Consider the following 20599-nt stretch of genomic DNA (forward strand, 5'->3'; position numbering starts at 1 on the left):
AGAGAATCTCATACTGAGTGAAATGAGCCAGAAAGACAAAGACAAATACCATATGCTATCACTTATAACTGGAATCTAATATCCAGCACAAATGAACATCTCAGAAAAGAAAATCATGGACTTGGAGAAAAGACTTGTGGCTGCCTGATGGGAGGGGGAGGGAGTGGGAGGGATAGGGAGCTTGGACTTATCAGACACAACTTAGAACAGATTTACAAGGAGATCCTGCTGAGTAGCACTGAGAACTTTGTCTAGATACTCATGTTGCAAGAGAACAAAGGGTGGGGAAAAAACAATGTAATTGTAATGTATACATGTAAGGATAACTTGATCCCCTTGCTGTACAGTGGAAAAAAAAAAAATGTTCTGACTGAGGAGTTCCCTGGTGGTGTAGTGGTTAGGACTCAGCACTTTCACCACAGGGGCCTGGGTTCAACCCTTGGACTGAGAATAAAGATCACACATCAGGCTATTGCTTGCAGGCTGAAAAAAAAGTTCTGACTAACCAGGGACCGGCAAATTATAACTCCTGAAATCTAAGAATTTTTCATATAGTTGAGAAAAAAAATCAAAACAGTAACATTTCATGACACATGAAAATTATAAAAAATTCAAATTTGTGTCTAGAAATAAAATTGTTTTAGAACATAGCAATGCTTACGTATGTAGCTATTGTCTATGCTATTTTCATACTACAACAGCAGAGTTGAGGAGTTCCCGTCATGGCACAGCAGAAACGAATCCGACTATGAACCATGAGGTTGAGGGTTCAATCCCTGGCCTTGCACAGTGGGTTGAGGATCTGGTTTTGTCATGAGCTGTGGTGTAGGTCGCAGACACGGCTCAGATCTGGCATTGCTGTGGCTCTGGCGTAGGCTGGTGGCAACAGCTCCGATTAGAAGCCCTAGCCTGGGAACCTCCATATGCCATGTGTGTGGTCCTAAAAAGACAAAAAAAAAAAAAAAAAGGCAGAGTTGAGTAGAGGTGATAAAGACTGCATGGACTGAAAAACCTAAAATACCATGTGGTATTTTATAGAAAATTTGCTAACCACTGCAATTAGCTCAAAGTAATGGTACCACTTGAAGAAGAGATACTATACACAAATTTGTAAGAAGGCTGAGAATTATTTTTTTAGGGCCAAACCACAGCACATGGAATTTCCCAGGCTAGGGGTTAAATTGCAGCTACAGCTGCTGGCCTACGCCACAGCCACAACTCAGGATCTGAGCCATGTCTGCGACCTTCACCACAGCTCACGGCAACGCCAGCTCCTTAACCCACTGAGCGAGGCCAGGGATCAAACCCACATCCTCATAGATACTAGCTGGATTTTTAATCTGCTGAGCCACGATGGGAACACCCAAAGTTAAACTTTTGTGAATTTACTAGGTATCTATGTCTAAGATCTTTCAAGTCAAGTAGAAATCACCTGGAATTACTGTCCGTTTTTCAAAGAATGGGAACCTGCAAACACAAATCATGATGGAAAATAACTCTTTTATTACCTTGGAGATAAAGTATTCTGAGATGTATTGGTAGGCGAAGTAAGAGGACTGGACCAGTTGGCTGGTGACCGTGGTGTAGGTCTTGTCAAAGGACTCCCCATGGAACCCTGCCGGAGTCAAAGAAACATTACCATGTAACAGGTAGTTCAACCAAAAGGCTCTTAAGGAAGCCACACAATCATGAAGTTGAACAACATGAAAGAGTCATAATTATAGGTCAAAATTTTAAATACTCATGTACTTATCTCTAGTTTTTAAAGGGGAAAACATTCTTTCCATTCAGAAATCTAGCTTTTTAACATTTTTTTTTTGTTCTCCTCACCTACCTCCTGCTTTCAGATATTATATCTTCTTCCTCAAAGATTAAACAAGATGCCAAATTAACTATTTTATTTTATTTTGGTCTCTCCCATGTGAAAATTCCCAGGCCAAGAATCCAACCCATGGTATAGCAGTGACCTGAGCCGCTGTAGTGATGCCAGGTCCTTAACCTGCTAAGCAACCAGGGAACTCTCCAAATTAACAACTTTAAATTAGCTTCCCATTCTGAGACAATTTCCTTCCTGTATCCATTACTAATGCTCAAGTTTTATTTTTCCTTGAGTTTGTTTTACAAATTATTTTTACAAAGACAAAAAAGGTGTAAAATCTGGTAATATAAGTAATTTGCCTATCTTTAAGGAATAATGAAACAATCCTTTTTTTTGGGGGGGGCTGCACTCGTGCCATATGGAAGTTCCCAGGCTAGTGGTCAATCGAAGCTACAGCTGCTGGCCTATGCCACAACCACAGCAACACCATATCTGAGCTGCATCTGTGACCTACACCACAGCTTACAGCAACACTGGATCCTTAATCCTCTGAGCGAGGCCAGGGATGAACCCACATTTTCATGGATCCTAGTCGGGTTGGTTAACCACTGAGCCATGAAGGGAACTCCTAATCCTTCTCCTTCTAAAACACTGATTTTGATCCCAAGAAATTATCCTCAGATTGTTTTCCCCTTAGACTTTACCTTAGGCTGGCCATAAAGGCATCTACTTTCTCCTTTATCTATTATAAAAATTATCTCTCTGTTTTTTTAAAACTCAAGTTCAATTCTTTAGGCACATTATGTAAATGGTTCAGTACCATTTAGATATAACACTAAATGAGATCTTATCTCTCCAAAACAAAAATATCATCCAAATATCTAAGGACCAACAAGCCTGTAATTAATACATGTGAACATATCCTTTAAAGCACTATTTTCCTTGGGCCTTATTTGTCATCTTTTCTGGTCCTCAAATAATGACTGGTTCATCTAAAGGGGATGGCCTAATTCTAATGGCTTGCAAAGCTGATGACCTCATCTAAGTTCTGCTACAGCTTGCTTTCCTTGTTCCTATCCTGCTCACCATTCACTACCATCCTAATATACACCAAATTAGAAAATAAACACGATAAGCCTAAGGACTCTCTTCAAGATAATATTTAATTCTGCTCAGGAAATGCTGTCCAATGCAGATGCAAAAATTATACATTTGGATTCAAGTTTACTTCATGTAAAAGAAAGCAATTATTGTTAACCAACCATCACATTATACAAGGGTCAAGAAAATAACTGAAAAAAACCTGGGTTCCATTGCCAGTGTTTCGAAGGTGATTATGAAGAAGTTTGGTAGCACCATCCTGAAAAGTTTTTGGTAAAGCTCCTAATAACATTGTAAACTCTGGGGTATTGAGTTCAAATAAGGAAATCAGGACTGACTGCGCTGCCTAGAAAACAAACACAGATAAGAAGTAGATGAATATATTTTGGTTACTTGAAGGAGACCAATTTCTTCACTCAACATTTCTGTTCAATAGTACAAGGCCATCTTTCTTTGCTGGAAGCATAAAAACAATACGATCTAATGATCAATGGTAAAAATCAACCGGATGGTTCCTAGAGTTACTCTATCAATATACATTACTACTGCAGTTCTCCTGATAAATGATTACAAGAAGAAACATGGATTAAAAATAAGGAAGTACATCTTGAAGTTATACAAAGCCCATCAAGAGCAACTTAGCACTTTAATTTTCATTTCCTCAATATATGATTCTTTTTTTCTTTCAGGCTGCGCTCACAACACGTGGAAATTCCTGGGCCAGGGACTGAACCTGTGCCACAGCAGTGACCCAAGCCATAGCAGCGACAATGTCAAATCTTTTAACCTTTAGGCCACCAGGGAACTCCAATCTATGACTCTTAAATTAACTAGTCATACCTACTCTTCTCTCATAGCAGCTAATCTTGACAATCTACAATTTGAAGCTAAAACTAGTCTAATGTCTTGTGGAAATGGGAACAAAACAAAGATCACTCAGATCAGTTAAGAAACAAATTTCTTTCTTTCTCCTTTTTTTCAATGGCTGCACCTGCAACATATGGCAGTTCCCGGGCCAGGGATCAAATCTGAGGACCTACACTGCAGCTGTGGCAACACCAGATCCTGCGAGGGGCTAAGGATCAAACCTGCACCTCTGCAGCTGCAGTCAGATTCTTAGCTCATTTTACCACAGTGAGGAACTCCTCCCTTCTTTTTCTAAAATAATCAACTGAGTTATTAAAAGCGAAATTGCGAAATCCAGATTATATAGAAATTTAATTAAGAGAAGAAAGAAACCTAAAGAGTTCATGATCATGACTTGTATCTAAATGTGCATATCTTGTTCTGGATCCTTTTTTTTTTTTTTTCTTTTTAGGGCCACCCATGTGGCAGGCTAGAGGTCAAGTCAGAGCTGCTGCTGCTGGCCTACACCACAGCCACAGCAACACAGGATCCGAGCCACATCTGCAACCTACACTACAGCTCTCACAGCAACGCCGGATCCTTAATCCACCGAGCGAGGCCAGGGATCGAACCTGCATCCTCATGAATACTAGTCGGGTTCCTTACGGCTGAGCCATGATGGGAACTCCTTTTTCTGATCTTACTCTATGAAAACCTAGGTGTTCTATGTTTATGGCATCTTATATACAACATAACTCTATGTTTAGTTTCTCTGGACCTTCTGAAAGGAATGATTAAATTATGTTATACGGGAGCAATGGCTACTACACAACACAGCCTTGAAAGATGATGCAGGCCTATATATGAAGAGATTGGGAGAGGACTGTTAGATACTGCTGAAGGAAAAAAAATGATAAAATAGCAATAACATAAGCCCATTGTGTTACGAATAAAATATATACTGCGTGGGTATGCACTCTTAACATGTTAACAGTGCTTACATAAAGCTATCTGCATTTTGAAACAAAATTTTATGATTCAGTTTTAGGAACTGAAACATTGAAGGGATCTCAAGTTAATTTAAGCAAATGAATTAGCTTTATTTTCCCTCTAGAGATAGCCCAATTGTTTCCAAATCAGTGTATCCTTTCCTTATGACTCAACTGACACCTTTATGATATAAACTAATCTTCTACATAAACTTTAGTTTCTCTGGACCCTCTTTTATGTTCCACTGATCTATTTGCCTCTTTCTGCATAAAACAATAGAGGTGGTTTTTGTTGTTGTTTTTGCTTTTTTTTTAGGGCCAAACCTGCAGCATATGGAAATTCCTCGCTAGGGGTCAAATGAGAGCTGCAGCTGCTGGCCTGCTCCATAGCCACAGCAACATGGCATCCTTAACCCACTGAGTGAGGCCAGGGATCAAACCCTCACTCTCATGGATACTAGTTGGGTTCGTAACCTGCTAAGCCACAATGGGAACTCCCAAACAATACAGGTTTAAACTGCATGATTTAAAATGCAATAGCTCTATTCTTCTTCTTCTTTTTTTTTCTTTTTAGGCTGCACCTTCGGCATGTGGAAGTTTCCAGGCTAGGGGTTGAATTGGAGCTGCAGCTGGAGGCCTATTCCACAGCCACAGCAACAACGGCTCTAAGCCAAATCTGCAATCTATGCTGCAGCTTGAAGCAGCACCAGATCCTTAATCCACTGAAGGAGGCCACTGGTTGGAGGTTTTTTCCTTTCATCATTCTCATCAAACTCACATTCTCAGGGACACTAGGTCAGGTCACGGGAGGAACTACACTTTAGTATTTTTTGATGAAGAGCTTAATTTCTGTGAATTTATATTTTAATGTCACATTTTAAAAAATTGTACATTTGCATTCTTTAATTATAATTATCATAAATTCTTTGATGGAGAGGAAATCAGAATCAGATCTAAGAAGACTTCATCATTCCAAGAATGATGTCAAATGACCCCCTTCATGGTGGATTATGCACTCATTTACTATGAGATATATTTCTTCTCCAGAGATTCCTTGTTTGTGTATCAATTGTAGATTTTTGGTTTGCAGTTATTCTGAAGTTTTTATATAAGAGTCTATATGTATATGAGATTGTTTTAAGTTGTTGTTCTCTTAATTGCAAGTTCATCTCCACTGTCCTGCATTTGTACCCACCTCTTCTCATGATTCCTGATTTTGGTGGTATAATTGTGCATGAATGATTTCATATCTTTACTGTATATATACCTTTACTGGTGAGCCTTGTCATTTGTGGCATTTTTGTTTCCTGTTGCTGTCTTGTCTTTTCTGCCTAGAGAAGTTCCTTTAGTATTTGTTGTAAGGCTGGTTTAGTGTTGTTGAATTCTCTCAGCTTTTGCTTATCTGAGAAGGTTTTGATTTCTCCTTCAAATCTGAATGAGAGCCTTGCTGGGTAGAGTAATCTTGGTTGGAGGTTTTTTCCTTTCATCATGTTAAGTATATCATGCCACTCCCTTCTGGCCTGCAGAGTTTCTGCTGAAAAATCTGCCAGTAACCTTATTGGGGTTCCCTTGTATGTTATTTCTTTTCCCTAGCTGCTTTCAGTATTTTCTCTTTGTCTTTAATTTTGGTCAGTTTGATTAATGTGTGTCTCGGTGTATTGCTCCTTGGGTTTATTTTATATGGTACTCGTTGTGCCTCCTGGATTTGAGTGAATGGTTCCTTTCCCATGTTAGGTAAGTTTTCGGCTATTATCTCTCGGAATATTTTTTCTGTCTCCTTCTCTCTCTCTTCTCCTTCTGGTACCCCTATAATATGGATGTTGTTGCGTTTCACGTTGTCCCAGAGTTCTCTGAGACTCTCTTCATTTGTTTCCAATCTTTTTTCTCTTTTCTGTTCTGCATCCGTAATTTCCACTCATCTGTCCTCCACTTCGCTTATTCGTTCTTCTGCCTCCTGTATTCTGCTGTTAGCTGCTTCTCATGAGCTTTTTATATGTTATTGTATTTTGCATCTCTTCTTGTTTTAAGTTTTATATCTTGTATCTCTTTGTTCAGTGTTTCCTGTAAGTTTTCCATCTTTGCCTCCAGTTTATTTCCAACGTCTTGCATCATCTTCAGCATTGACAGTCTAAAGTCTTTTTCCTGGAGGCTGAGAATCTCCTGATCACTTAGCTGTTTTTCTGGGGTTTTTCCTTTCTCCCTCATCTGAGTTAGAGTTCTCTCCCTTTTCATTTTTATAGGTTTTTGGTGTGGTGACCTTTTTAGAGATGGTAGAGTTGTAGCCTCTCTTACTTCTGGTGTCTGTCCCTCTTGTGGCTGAAGTCAGTATGGGGACTTGCTGTAGGCTTCCTGATGGGAGGGGCTGATGCCTGCCCACTGGTAGGTGGAGCTGATTCTAATCCCTCTGGTGGTGGGGCTTAGTCTCTGGGTGAGATTAGAGGTGGCTGTGTGGCTGGGGGTCTTTAGGCAGCCTGTTTACTGAGGGGCGGTGCTGTGATCCCACCTGGATTGTTGTTTGGCCTGGGGCTTCTCAGTGCTGATGGGAAACCAAAATGGCCACCTCCAGAGAAAGGCAGCTGCTGAATATTCCTGAGAGGTTTGCTTTCATTGTCCTTCCTTCACAACAAGCCACATTCACCCCTGTTTTCCCAGGATGTCCTCCAAGCACTGCAGTCAGGTTTGACCCAGATTCCCATGGAGACCTTGCTCTGCCCTGGGACCCAGTGCACTTGAAAGTCCACGTGTGCCTTTTAAGAATGGGGTCTCCATTTCCCCCAGTCCCGTGGAGCTCCCGCACACAAGCCCCACTGGCCTTCAATGCCAGATGCTCCAGGGGCTCTTTCTCCCAGTGCCAGATCCCCGCACATGAGGGTTTGATGTGGGGGTCAGAACTCTCTCTCCTCTAGCTGAGCCTCTGTGAACCAGTTAGTTTTCAGTCTGTGGAGCTTCCCACCCAGGAGGTATGGGGTTGTTTATATTGTGAAGTTACCTCTCCTACTTCTTGATGTGGCCTCCTCTTTTTCTTCTGGAGTAGGGTATCTTTTTTAAGGTTTCCAGTCCATTTGGGTGGAGATTGCTCAGTCTTTAGTTGTGAATTTTGTTGTTTTTAGGAGAGAAGTTGAGTTCCAGTCCTTCTATTCTGCCATCTTCTGTCACATTTGTTTTATTAGTTACATTTTACATTTATTTAAAAATAATTTTCTCAGTCTTTTGGAGTTCCCACTGCGGCACAGCAGGAACAAATCTGACCAGGAACCATGAGGTGCGGGTTCAATCCCTGGCCTCGCTGTGGCTGTGGTGTACGCCGGCAGTTGTAGCTCCAACTGGACCCCTAGGCCTGGGAACCTCCATATGCCTCTCGAGTGTAGCCCTAAAAAGCAGGAAAAAAAATTTTTTTTCCCCAGTCTTTAAATAAAGTAATACAAACTTATGGATTTTAAAAAAATAAACTGCTTTTTAGAAAAGGTTTTATAATTCTCAATTCCTCTGTTCAGCTCTGCAGTGTTCTTTTCTATAATGCTTGCTGTTTTTCTGATTGTTACACATTATATAATTATCAACTAGAAATTATGCTTATATAATTTATCAACTATAAACACTTTCCAATAATTTCCTACTACTTTAGATGGAAACTTAGCTTCCTTTCAATATCAGCCCTACTCCTCATACCCTCTTCTCCCTTAAATAACATAGCAACAGTTCGTTATTTTTTGGGGGGGCAGGGAAGCACCTGTGACATGTGGAAGTTCCTGAGCCAGGTATTGAACCCACACCAAAGCAGCGACCTAAAGCACAGCAGTAACAACACTGGATCCTCAACCTGGTGAGCCACCAGACAACTCCACATTTGTCTATTTTTGTCACACTTACCAACATAATCTTTAAACACATAAATCAGGTCATATCATTCCCTTACTTAAAACATACCAAGGGTTTCTATAGGCAGACCAGTATTTCTTTTCATGGAATATGCCCAATTCTTAATTTTGACCAAGTCTAATTTATCTAGTTTTAGAATCCATTGTCAAACCCAAGGTCATGAAGATTTATTTCCTTTCCACCTCTTTTTCTTTTTTGGCTTCCCAATGGCATATGGAGTTCCTGGGCAAGGGATCAGATCCAAGCCACAGTTGTGACCTATGCCACAGCTGCACAATGCTGGTTCCTTAACCCACTGTGCTGGGTTGGGGACCTAACCTGTTTCCTAGTGCTCCAGAGACACTGCTGATTCTGTTGCACCATAAAGGGAACTCCTATCCCCGTTGTCTGAAGAGTTGGTTTAGCTTTTACATTTAAGTCTTTGATAACTTTGAATTAATTTTTGTATATGCTATGAGTTAAGGGTTCAATTTTATTCTTTCACATGTAGCTGTTCAATTGACCCAAAACAATTTGTTGAAAAGACTAGAATTTCCTGACCAAATGGTCTTGGTACCCTTGTCAAAAATAAATTGGGGAACTCCTACTGTGGTACAACGAGATCGGTAGCTTCTTGGGAGCGCTAGGATGTGGGTTTAACCCCTGGCCCAGCACAGTGGGTTAAGGATCTGGCATTGCTGCAGCTTCAGCTTAGTTCATGGCTACAGCTTGGATCTGATTCCTGGCCCAGGAGCTCCAAATGCTGAGGGTTGGCCAAAAAAAAAAAAAAAAAAAAAAAAAAAAAAATGGAGAGAGAGAGAGAGAATTTACCACAGTTTTGTTTTTAGGCTCTCAATTCTATTTCACTGGTCTTTATGTCTATCCTTTTGCTAGTTTCATACTGTCTTAATTATTATTTGCTTTATATTAGGGTTTGAAATAAGCAAGTGTGAAGTCCTATTTTTTTTTTTCCAAGATCGTTTTTGCTATTATGGGTCCCTTGGAATTTCCTTATGAATTTTGGAATCATCTTGTCAGTTTCTACCAAGCCAGCTGGGATTATGGTAGGGATTACATTGAATCTGTAGATTACTTTGGGGAGTACTGACTCTTAAAAATGTTAAGTCTTCTGATCCAAGAACATGGGTTGTTTTCCCATTTATTTCAATTTCCTTTAATTTCTTTCAATTGCTTAATAGTTTCTACTAAAAAATTTTGCACTTCCTTTGTTAAATTTACTATTTTACTCTTTTAATGTTATTTTAAATGGAATTAAAAAATTTTTATTGTTAGAAAAAAATAATGGCTGCACCCGCATCATATGAAAGGTCCTGGGCCAGGAACTGAATTTTGAGCCACGTGTGACTTACGCTGGAGGGTTTTTTTTTTTTTTTTTTTTAAATTATAGTTGATTTACAATGTTCTGTCCATTTCTGCTGAACAACAAAGTGGACCTAGTTTTATATATATATATACATGTACATATATATATATGTGTGTGTGCATATATATATATTCATATTCTTTTTTTCACATTATCCTCCATCATGTTCTATCATAAGTGACTAGATGCAGTTCCCTGTGCTACAACAGCAGGATCTCATTGCTTATCCACTCCAATGGAATAGGTAGCATCTATCATCCCAATACACTGGATCCTTTAATCCACTGTGCTGGGCCAGGGATTGAACCTACACCTCTGCAGTGACCCAAGCCACTGAAGTCAGATTCTTAACCCACTGTGCCACAGCAGGAACTCCTGGAATTGTGTGTTTTTTTTTTGTTTTGTTTTGTTTTTGGGTTATTCATTTCAAGTGTTTAGAAATACAACTCATTTTTGTAAACTGATTTAAAAAAATTTTTTTCTCCAGGGATTTCCTGCCATGGCACAGTGGAAATGAATCCAACTAGAAACCACGAGGTTGCAGGTTGGATCCCTGGCCTCCCTCAGTGGGTTAAGGATCTAGCGTTGCCATGAGCTGTGGTGTAGGTCATAGACGTGGCTTGGATCTGGCGTTGCTGTGGCTGTGGCTTAGGCCAGCAGCTACAGCTCCATTTCGATCCCTAGCCTGGGAACCTCCATATGCCTCGGGTGCATCCTTAAAAAGACAAAAAAGACGAAAAAAAAAAAAAAAGACGAAAAATTTTTCTCCGTTTTTTTTTTTTTAATTTTTTAATATATATATATTTTTTATTTTCCCACTGTACAGCAAGGGGGTCAGTTTCTCCGTATTTTTAAATGGATTTTATTTTTTAGGTTCCCAGCCAAACTGAAGAGAAGGTACAAAGATTTCCATATATCCATACATACACAGCCTCCCCCACCATCAAAATCTAAAGACACCTCATTTTAATCCTTCTCAGGTCCCTAAACTCAGGGTTGACCAGAAATACCCATCTCTTCCTATGATTCATACATCTTACTACCTTTGGAAAAACTAATGCCTATTGAACACCTCCTATACGTCAGGTATTTTTATTAACACATTTTCATTTAAATCTTGCAGTATTCCTGAAAGCTATTGATTGTAAGCACTCAAAGAGCTACAACTTAGGTTAAATGATTTCCTTTGAGAATACAGGATGAATAATGTGAGACTAGGTGAAACTGTAAAAAATGGTTGAATATCTGCACTTTCATATGATTCAACCTAATAGAATGTGAGAGGGTAAATATTTTTTTTTTTTTGTCTTTTTTTGTCTTTTGTTGTTGTTGTTGTTGTTGCTGTTGCTATTTCTTGGGCCGCTCCCGCGGCATATGGAGGTTCCCAGGCTAGGGGTTGAATCGGAGCTGTAGCCACCGGCCTACGCCAGAGCCACAGCAACGCGGGATCCACAGCAACGCGGGATCCGAGCCGCGTCTGCAACCTACACCACAGCTCATGGCAACGCCAGATCGTTAACCCACTGAGCAAGGGCAGGGACCGAACCCGCAACCTCATGGTTCCTAGTCGGATTCGTTAACCACTGCGCCACGACGGGAACTCCTGAGAGGGTAAATATTTAAACCCAAGCCAGTTTAGTTCTAAAGTCTACACTCTTCATTTTACCAAATCTGCCCTAAGTGCTAGATTTTTAATTTTTCCCTTGGCAGCTCTGTGGTTTCAGATTTATATTCCCCTCCCTAAAAGATTAGAACAGGATGGGGTCTGAGAGGAATATCTGTCAGCTCCAGGTATGACAAATATTGAGTTGGGTCTAGGGATTTTTATATCTTGCAATCTTGCTGAATGGGTTTATTAGTTCTAGTAATGTTTTTAATGATTCTGAAGGATTTTCTATATATAAAATTATATCTTTTGTGAATACAAGTAGTTTTACATTATCCTTTCCAATCTGGATTTTCTTTCTTTTTTCTTTGTTTTCCTCCCCTAACTGCCCTGGCTAGAACCCATCTACAATGTTGAACTGAAATGATGAGAGCAGACATCCCATGTCTTGTTCCTGATATTAGGGAGAAAGTGTCCAATCTTTCACCATAAAGTAGCTGTGGATATTTATAGGTATCCTGCATTAAGCTGAAATACTTCCCTTCACTTGCTAGTTTGTTTAGGTTTTTTGTTTTTTTAAAATCATGAAAACATGTTAAATCTTGCCATATGTCTTTTCTATTCAGATAGTCATGCGGTTTTTGTCTTTTAATTACTGATATGGAATACTACAATTGACTCTCAGATGTTAATTCACCCTTGCATTCCTAGATTAAATACCACTCAGTCTTAGTGTATAATTCTTGCTTGCTCTCTTTTTTAGCTGCACCTGCTGCATATGGAAATTCTTGGCTAGGGATTGAATTTAAGCCACAGCTTAGACCTATGCCCCAGTCGCAGCAACGCTGGGTTCTTAACTCACTGTGCCACAGGGAAAACTCCATATAATTCTCTTTTTATGTTTTGCAGAATTTGGTGCCAGTATTTTGCTAAGGATTAAAAGTGTCCAAGTCTATAGGAGATACTGATCTGTAATCTTCCTTTTTTGGTGTGATCTTTTTGTTTAGGTTTGTTATCAAGATAAAACTGCCCCCATAGAATGAGCTGTAAAGTATTCCTTCCTCTTCTAATCTTTTGGAAGAGTTTGTGAAGAACTGATATTAATATTTGGTAGAACTCACCAGTTAAGTCATCTGAGCCTGGGCTTCTCTCTGTAGGTAGTTTTTTGATTACTAAATCAATCTCTTCACTTGTTCTATTGACTTCTTGAGTCAGTTTTAGTTGTTTGTGTCTTTCTAGGAATTTGTCCATTTCCTCTAAGTTAACTAACTTATTGGCATACATTTTTTTGGTAGCCTTCCTTTACAATCCTTTTTATTTCTATAAGGTTAGTAATAATATTCCTTCTTTCACTTCTAACTCTAGTGAAATTTGAGTCTTCTCTTTTTTTTTCTGGTCAACCTAGTTAAAAAGTTGTCAATTTTGTTGATCTTTCAGAAAAATCAACTTGTGGTTTCACTGACTTTCTCTATTTTTTTCTTTTTTTCATTTTTTCGGTGGCAACTGTAGCATATGGATGTGCCCAGGCCAGGAATGGAATCCAAGCCACAGCTGCAACCTACACCAATTTTTAACTTACTACGCTGTGCCAGGGATCAAACCTGCGCCACCACAGAGATAATGCCAGAACTTTAACATGCTGTGCCACAGAGGGAACTCCTCTACTGTTTTTCCACTCTGTATTTTATTAATTTTTGCTTTAATCTTTTAATTTTTTTTTCACTGCACTTGAGGCACATGGAAGTTCCCTGACCAGGGAATGAACTTGCACCACAGCAGTGATCAGAGGCACAGCAGAGATAATGTTGGATCCTTAACTTGCTGAGCCACCAGGGAGAGTTCCTGCTTTAATCTTTTTTTTTTTTTTTTTTTTTTGGTCTTTTTAGGGATGCACCCACTGCATATAGAAGTTACTAGGCTAGAGCTGAACTGGAGCAGTAGCTGCCTGCCTACACCATACCCACAGCAATGACAGATCCTTTAACCAACTGAGTGAGGCCAGGTGTCAAAACCGTGTCTCATGGATACTAGTTGGGTTCATTACTGCTGAGCCATAAAGGGAACTCCTGCTTTAATCTTTTTTTGTTTGCTTGTTTTTTTTTGTTTTGTTTTGTTTTGTCTTTTTAGGGCTGTACCCACAGCATATGGAGGTTCCCAGGCTAGGGGTCCAATCAGAGCTGTAGCCACTGACCTACGTCAGAGCCATAGCAACGCGGGGTCTGAGCTGCATCTTTGACCTACACCACAGCTCACGGCAACACCAGATCCTTAACCCACTGAGAGAGGCCAGTGACTGAACCCACATTTTCATGGAAGCTAGTCGGGTTCGTTAACTACTGAGCCATGATGGGAACTCCTGGTTTTTTAAATTGAAATACAGTTGATATATACTAATCATCTAATATATAATACTATGTTACATGTATACAATGTAGTGATTCACAATTTTTAAGGTTATATTTCATGACCCCCAAGTCCATCCATGTTGCTGCAAATGGTAAAATTCTGTTCTTTTTTATAGCTAAGTAGTATTTCATTATATATATAGAAAATATACATATTATATATATATATAGTATATTATATATACATACACACACACATCACATCCTCATCCATTCATCTGTTGTTGGACACTTAGGTTGTTTCCAAGTAAATTTTGGCAATTATAAATAATGTTGTTATGAACACTGGGGTGAATGTATCTTTTTGAAGTAGGGTTTTTTGGTTTTTTGTTTGTTTTGATATATATACCCCGGAGTGAAATTGCTGGGTCACATGGCAGTTCTATTTTTATTTTTTGAGAAACCTCTATACTGTTTTCCACAGTGGCCACATCAATTTATATTCCCACTAACAGTGTACAAGGGTTCCCTTTTCTCAAAATTCTTACCAATATTTGCTATTTGTGTTGTTTTTGATGATATCCATTCTGACTGGTGTGAGATGACATCTCCTTGTGGTTTTGACTTGCATTTCCCTGATGATTAGCAATATTGAGCATCTTTTTCATGTGCCTGTTGGGCACCTGCATTTCCTCTTTGGAAAATGTTTACTTAGTTCTTCTATTTTTTAATTGGTTTTTTATTTGATGTTGAGTTGTTTTGATATGCTGATTATTAATCCATTTTTAATCATTTTCAAATATTTTCTCCCAATCAATAGGTTGTTTTTTGTTTTGTCAATGGTTTATTTTTCTGTGCAAAAGCTTTTAAGTTTAATTAGGTCTCATTTGTTTATTTTTGCTTTTCCTTTGCTTTCGGAGACGGATCCAAAAAAGCATTGCTGCAATTCATGCCAGAGACCACATTCTGCCTATGTTTCCTCTAGCAGTTTCATAGTATCTGGTCTTACATTTAGGTCTTAAATTCCTCGAGTTCACTTTTGCATATAGTGTTAGAGAATATTCTAATTTCATTCTTTTACCCAGAGCTATCTAGCTTTCCCAGCACCATTTATTGAAGAGATTGTCTTTTCTTCATTGTATATTCTTGCTTCCTTCATTGAAGATTAACTGACCGTAAATTTCTAGGTTTACTTCTAAACTCTCTACTCTGTTCCATTGATCTATACCTCTATCTGTGTACCACTATACCATACTGTATTGATGATTGTAGCTTTGTAGTATATAGCCTGAAGTCAGGGAGCTCTTCTTTCTGAAGATTGTTTTGGCTATTGGGGTGTTTTGTGTTTCCATACAAATTTCACTTTTGTCTTTTTTAATTTTTTATTTATTTCTTTTTAGGGCCACAGCCATAGCATATGAAAGTTCCCAGGCTAGGGGTCAAATCGAAGCTGCAGCTGCTAGTCTACACCAGAGCCACAGCAACACAAGGTCCAAGCCTCATCTGCAACCTACACCACGGCTCATGGCAACGCCAGATCCTTAACCCACTGAGTGAGGAGGGATCAAACCCATGTCCTCATGGATACTAGTCAGGTTTGTTTCCACTGAGTCACGACAGGAACTCCTCCATACAAATTTTAAAATTATTTTTTCCTGTTCTGTGAAAACTGCCATTGGTTTTTGTTAGGGATTGCACTGAATCTGTAGACTGCCTTAGGCAGTAATATCATTTTAAGGATATTGATTATTCCAGTCTGAGAACATGGTATATCTTTCCATCTGCTTGTGTCATCTTCAATTTCTTTCATCAGTGTCTTAACAGTTTTCAGAGTATAGGTCTTTACCTTCTTAGGTAGGTTTTATTTCTTGGTATTTTATTCTGCTTGATGTGATGGTAAATGAGACTGTTCCCTTAATTTCACTTTCTGATAGTTTGTTGCTAGTGTATAGAAATGCAACTTATTTCTGTATATTAATTTTGTATCCTGAAACTTTACTGAATTCAGTGATGAGCCTTAGTAGTTTTCCAGTGGCATCTTTCTGATTTTCTATATATAGTATTCATGTCATCTGCAAACAGTACCAGTTTTACTTCTTCCTTACCAATTTGGATTCCTTTTATCTTTTTCTTTTCTGACTACTGTGGCTAGGACTTTTAAAACTACGTTGAAAAAAGTGGTGAGAGTGGGAATCTGTGTCTTATTCCTGATCTTAGAGGAAATGCTTTCAGCTTTTCACCATTATGACGTTAGCTGAAGTTTTGTCTTATGTGAGCTTTTTTATGTTGAAGTATGTCCCCTTTATGCCTACCTTCGAGAGATTTTTTTTTTTCTTATCACAAATGAATACTGAATTTTATCTAAAGCTTTTTTTGCATCTACAATGATGACCATTTGGTTTTTATTCTTCACTTTCTTCATGTGGTTTATCACAATAATTGTTTGTAGATATCAAAAAATCCTTGCATCCCTGGGGTAAATCTCACTTGATTATGGTATATGATACTTTTAATGTATTGTTGGATTTGGTTTGCTAATATTTTGCTGAGGATTTCTGCATCTATGTTCATCAGTGATAGTGGCTTATAATTTTTTTTTTTTGGTGACATCTTTGTCTAGTTTTGGTATAAGGGTAATGCTGGACTCACAGAATGAGTTCAGACGTGTTCCTTACTCTTCAATTTCTTGGAATAGTTTGAGAAGGATCAGTGTTAACTCCTCTCTAAATGTTTGGTAGAATTCACCTGTAAAGTTTTTCTACTATCTATTTTATTAGTTTCTGCTTTAATCTTGATGATGTCTTTCTTTCTGCCTACTTTAGTTTGCTCTTCTTTTTCTACTTTTGTGGGGGTGGGTAAAGTTATTGATTTGATGTTTCTCTTCTTTTTTATTAAGGTATTATCAGCTATAAATTTCCGTGTAAGTACTGCTCTAGCTGTATTCCATACACTTTGTTACGTCATATCTTCATTTTCATTCATCTCAGTGTATTTTCTAATTTCTCTTTTGATTTCTTCTCTGATCCACTGGTGATTTAGGAGCATGCTGTTTAATTTCTACAGATTTGGGAATGCTCCAAATTTCTTTCTGTTACTGATTTATAATTTCATTCCATTGCGGACAAAGACCATACTTTATATACTGTTTTATCCTTTAAAAAAAATATTGAGGTTTGTTTCATGGCCTAATATATAGTCTATCCTGGGGAATGTTCCATGTGCACCTGAGAAGAATGAATATTCTGCTGTTGTTGGGTAAAGTGTTCATAATTAGAAATAAAGATCACAAAACTTATATCCTATGTACTCCTTGATAGCAAATATTGAAGGAAATAACCCATCAAGGAAGAGCAGCAATAGCATGCAAGAAACAAACGACTAAGGTTGAAGAAAAGTCTCAGAAAGATAGTGAAGAGGGATACCGATCATGGCTCAGTGGCAACTAACCCAATTAGTATCCAAGAGAACACAGGTTCAATCCCTGGTCTCATTTAGTGGGTTAAGAATCTGGTGTTGCTGTGGCTGTGGCGTAGGCCGGCAGCTGAAGCTCTGATTGGACCTCTAGCCCAGGTACTTCCATATGCTGCAGGTGTGGCCCTAGATAAAAAAAGATGGTGGAGAGAACATAGAGTCTAGAAAGGAACTTTCCAGAAAATAAATAACCTATGTTTTTGAGCATATGGAAACTATCAGCAATTAGCATGTGGTGGCGATGTTAAAACTACGAACGAATACTTAAGGCAGATTATTATTATTACTTTTTTGCTTTTTAGGGCCCTACTGGCAACATATGGAAGTTCTAGCCTAGGGGGTGATTTGGAGCTACAGTTGCCGGCCTACACCACATCAACACTGGATCCTTAACCCACTGAGCAAGGCCAGGGATTGAACCCACATCCTCATGGACACCAGTCGGGTTCATTTCTGCTGAGTCACAATGGGAACTCCTTTTTTGTTTTAATTTTTTCAAATTAAAAAAGTTTTTTTAAGGCAAATTATTAACACTAGGGCAAACAGTTTCTGTAAGGAAGGAGACAGTAATAAAACATATGGTATAGGAGTGAATACTTCCCTTCTATACCAAATTAAATTTATTCCATTGATTACCAAAAACTTCATTTATAAAGGCAGAAAGACAGATACATAATGTTAAATCTATCAACAGATCAACAGATAACACTTAAAAGTAATAAATCAGGAAACAGTTGAAACTCTTACTTGAAATACATAAGTAAATGGAAGGGAAAAAATTTGAAATATTTTAGATGGTTATAAGATTACAGGTTGGGAGGATTGTGGCAAGGGCAGCTATTTTTGACTCTAAGCTTGAAAGCTGTACTCTCATTAATTAGATAAAATTTAAAGGAGAAGATTTTCTTTAAAAAGGTCCACATATTGCTAGACTAATAACTCTACGCTAACTGATAACATTCTGAAAATATTAGCTTCCTCCACTGATGATACAAAATTATTAATTTGCTTTTCTAATTTATCTTCTAAACCTTAAATTAAAACATACCTTCCTAACATCAGAACTTTTGGGTTCTGTCGTCCAAGTGATGACCCGGGATACTGCTAAGCGAGTTTCACTGGAATTTATAAAATCTCCTGGATCCATCTGTTTGGCCAGAGTTTCTATGTATTTGAGGATAGCAACCTTCACCTGCAGAGGTAAGCACAATGAGAAAGGGCAATCAGCTGGTCATTAAGGGGCAATGAGAACACTTCAGAAATAATTCTGTGATTATTCTTTGGACAAACACAAAATGAAAAAGTATCAACAACAAAAGAGAAGTTATATAATCACCTACCTACTGTAGGTACAAGTATGTGATAATGCGATTTTTTTTCACACAAGGCAGAATTTAAAAAGTTTTATTCCCCCGTCTGAACAACTGCTGAAGTCTCTTGGTAAGATTAGGCACTTCTGGAGTCTCCTTCAGGGCTTATAGCTGAGTTTTGTCTAGATCTCCCTGGGAACCAGTCTTTATAAATTGAGTATAATTTGGCTCTTGGAGAAATGAACCAAAGTATTTTGGAAATGAGGTATTAAAAAAAAGTTTTACACAAGTATCACTGGAGAAGAAACACAACTTATTTGTATAAAAGAACTGTCACATATGAGTTTAAAAAGTCTTATTCTCCCTGGAATTCCTGATGTGTGGGTTGCATGGAGGCTAAGTGTGTGGTAGGATACAGGCTTCAAAACCAGCAGGAGATGGGAGTTCATGCCGTGGCTCAGTGGTAACAAACTGGACTAGTGTCCATGAAGACGCTGGTCTGATGCCTGGACTTGCTCTGCAGGTTAAGAATCTGGCATTGCTGTGAGCTGTGGTGTAGGTCGCAGATGCAAGGCAGCTTGGATCCCATGTTGCTGTGGCTGTGGTGTAGGCCAGCAGCTACAGCTCCAATTCGACCCCTACCCTGGGAACTTCCACATGCCTCGGGTGCAGCCGTAAAAAAAGAGACACAGACACAGACACAGACACACACAGACACACCCCCAGTAGGAGGTGATGCAAAGCAAACATGCTTCTTTCTCAGATGCAGCTTTCTTTACCTTTAGAGTAAGCTGTTGTTAAATTATTTCTACTTTCTTAGGTATGTTGGGGAAAAAAGTTTGAGAACCACTGTTTTCAAAGTCACATCTTCTGAAACTCTAGGACTGCTAAATAACAGTTTTCTAAGACTTTACCAGTGCTATTTATTTATCTTTTTAGGGCCGCACCTGAGGCATATGGAAGTTCCCAGGCTAGGTGTAGATTCTGAGCTGTAGCCGCTGGTCTATGCCACAGCCACAGCAATGACAGATCTGAGCAGCGTCTGCAACCTACACCACAGCTCACAGCTATGCTGGATCCTTAACCCAATAAGCAAGGCCAGGGATGGAACCTGCGTCCTCACGGATACTAGTCAGATTCGTTTCCACTGAGCCACAATGGGAGCTCCTACCAGTTTTCTTTAAAAATGGCACCTGGCATAGAGCACAGTCCTTGGATATAGCTGATGCTGAACGTTTATTAAATGCTGATTTGCAGACTTAGAAAAAGGAAGATTTAAATATATGATTAAAATAGCAAATTTGAAAAAATACTGTCAAAGAATAAGGTAATCAGGTTTTCTATGCTCTTTCTTCCCTTATTATTGATCTTTTTTTTGGTCATGCCCATAGCATGTGCAAGTTTCTGGGTGAGGAATCAAACCTGTGCCACAGGAGCGAGCTGGGCTACTGCGGTGACAGTGACAACACCAGTTCCTTATCCCTCTATACCACCATTGATCTTAAGATGCTATTTTTTTACTCAGTTCAAATAAAATCTCTGGGAAGTAATATCCCAAGTTAATAACATAGGTGTATATGTTAAAGTTCTGACTCTTGTACATTTTCCCCCTTCTGCTTCCAGTTTAAAAAAAAAAAAGACAGAAGTCATCAACTTACATGTTTCATTTCATAATAAATGAACTTTAAGAAGTAGCTATAACTTTAAGAAATGTATTAAAAACAAGAATGAATCTATAAGCCATCCTGAGTAAAATGTATAGGGGAGAGGGAAAGAGATTTATCGTAGATTTTGCAGTAGCAGGCCCAACTAAATTATGGCAGCACATAACATTCTGGATTCTTTTTTTTTTTTTTTTTTTGCTTTTCAG

The 20599-nt window shown here is 38.7% G+C and overlaps 1 protein-coding gene across 50 annotated transcripts in view; it reads right to left on the minus strand.

Annotated features, from left to right (window-relative positions):
- The window catches only part of CLASP2 (cytoplasmic linker associated protein 2), a 205160-nt gene that overhangs the window by 24012 nt on the left and 160549 nt on the right, over window positions 1-20599 (minus strand). For all 50 annotated transcript variants that reach the window (XM_021071582.1, XM_021071594.1, XM_021071595.1 and 47 more), the window contains 3 exons: window positions 18468-18611; window positions 3123-3266; window positions 1509-1615 (listed from right to left, as the gene is read on the minus strand). In XM_021071582.1, the coding sequence (XP_020927241.1) occupies window positions 1509-1615; window positions 3123-3266; window positions 18468-18611 (395 nt within the window). The remainder of the gene's footprint in view (window positions 1-1508; window positions 1616-3122; window positions 3267-18467; window positions 18612-20599) is intronic.

Source organism: Sus scrofa, chromosome 13 (genome assembly GCF_000003025.6).
Source record: "Sus scrofa isolate TJ Tabasco breed Duroc chromosome 13, Sscrofa11.1, whole genome shotgun sequence".
Lineage (NCBI taxonomy): Eukaryota > Metazoa > Chordata > Mammalia > Artiodactyla > Suidae > Sus > Sus scrofa.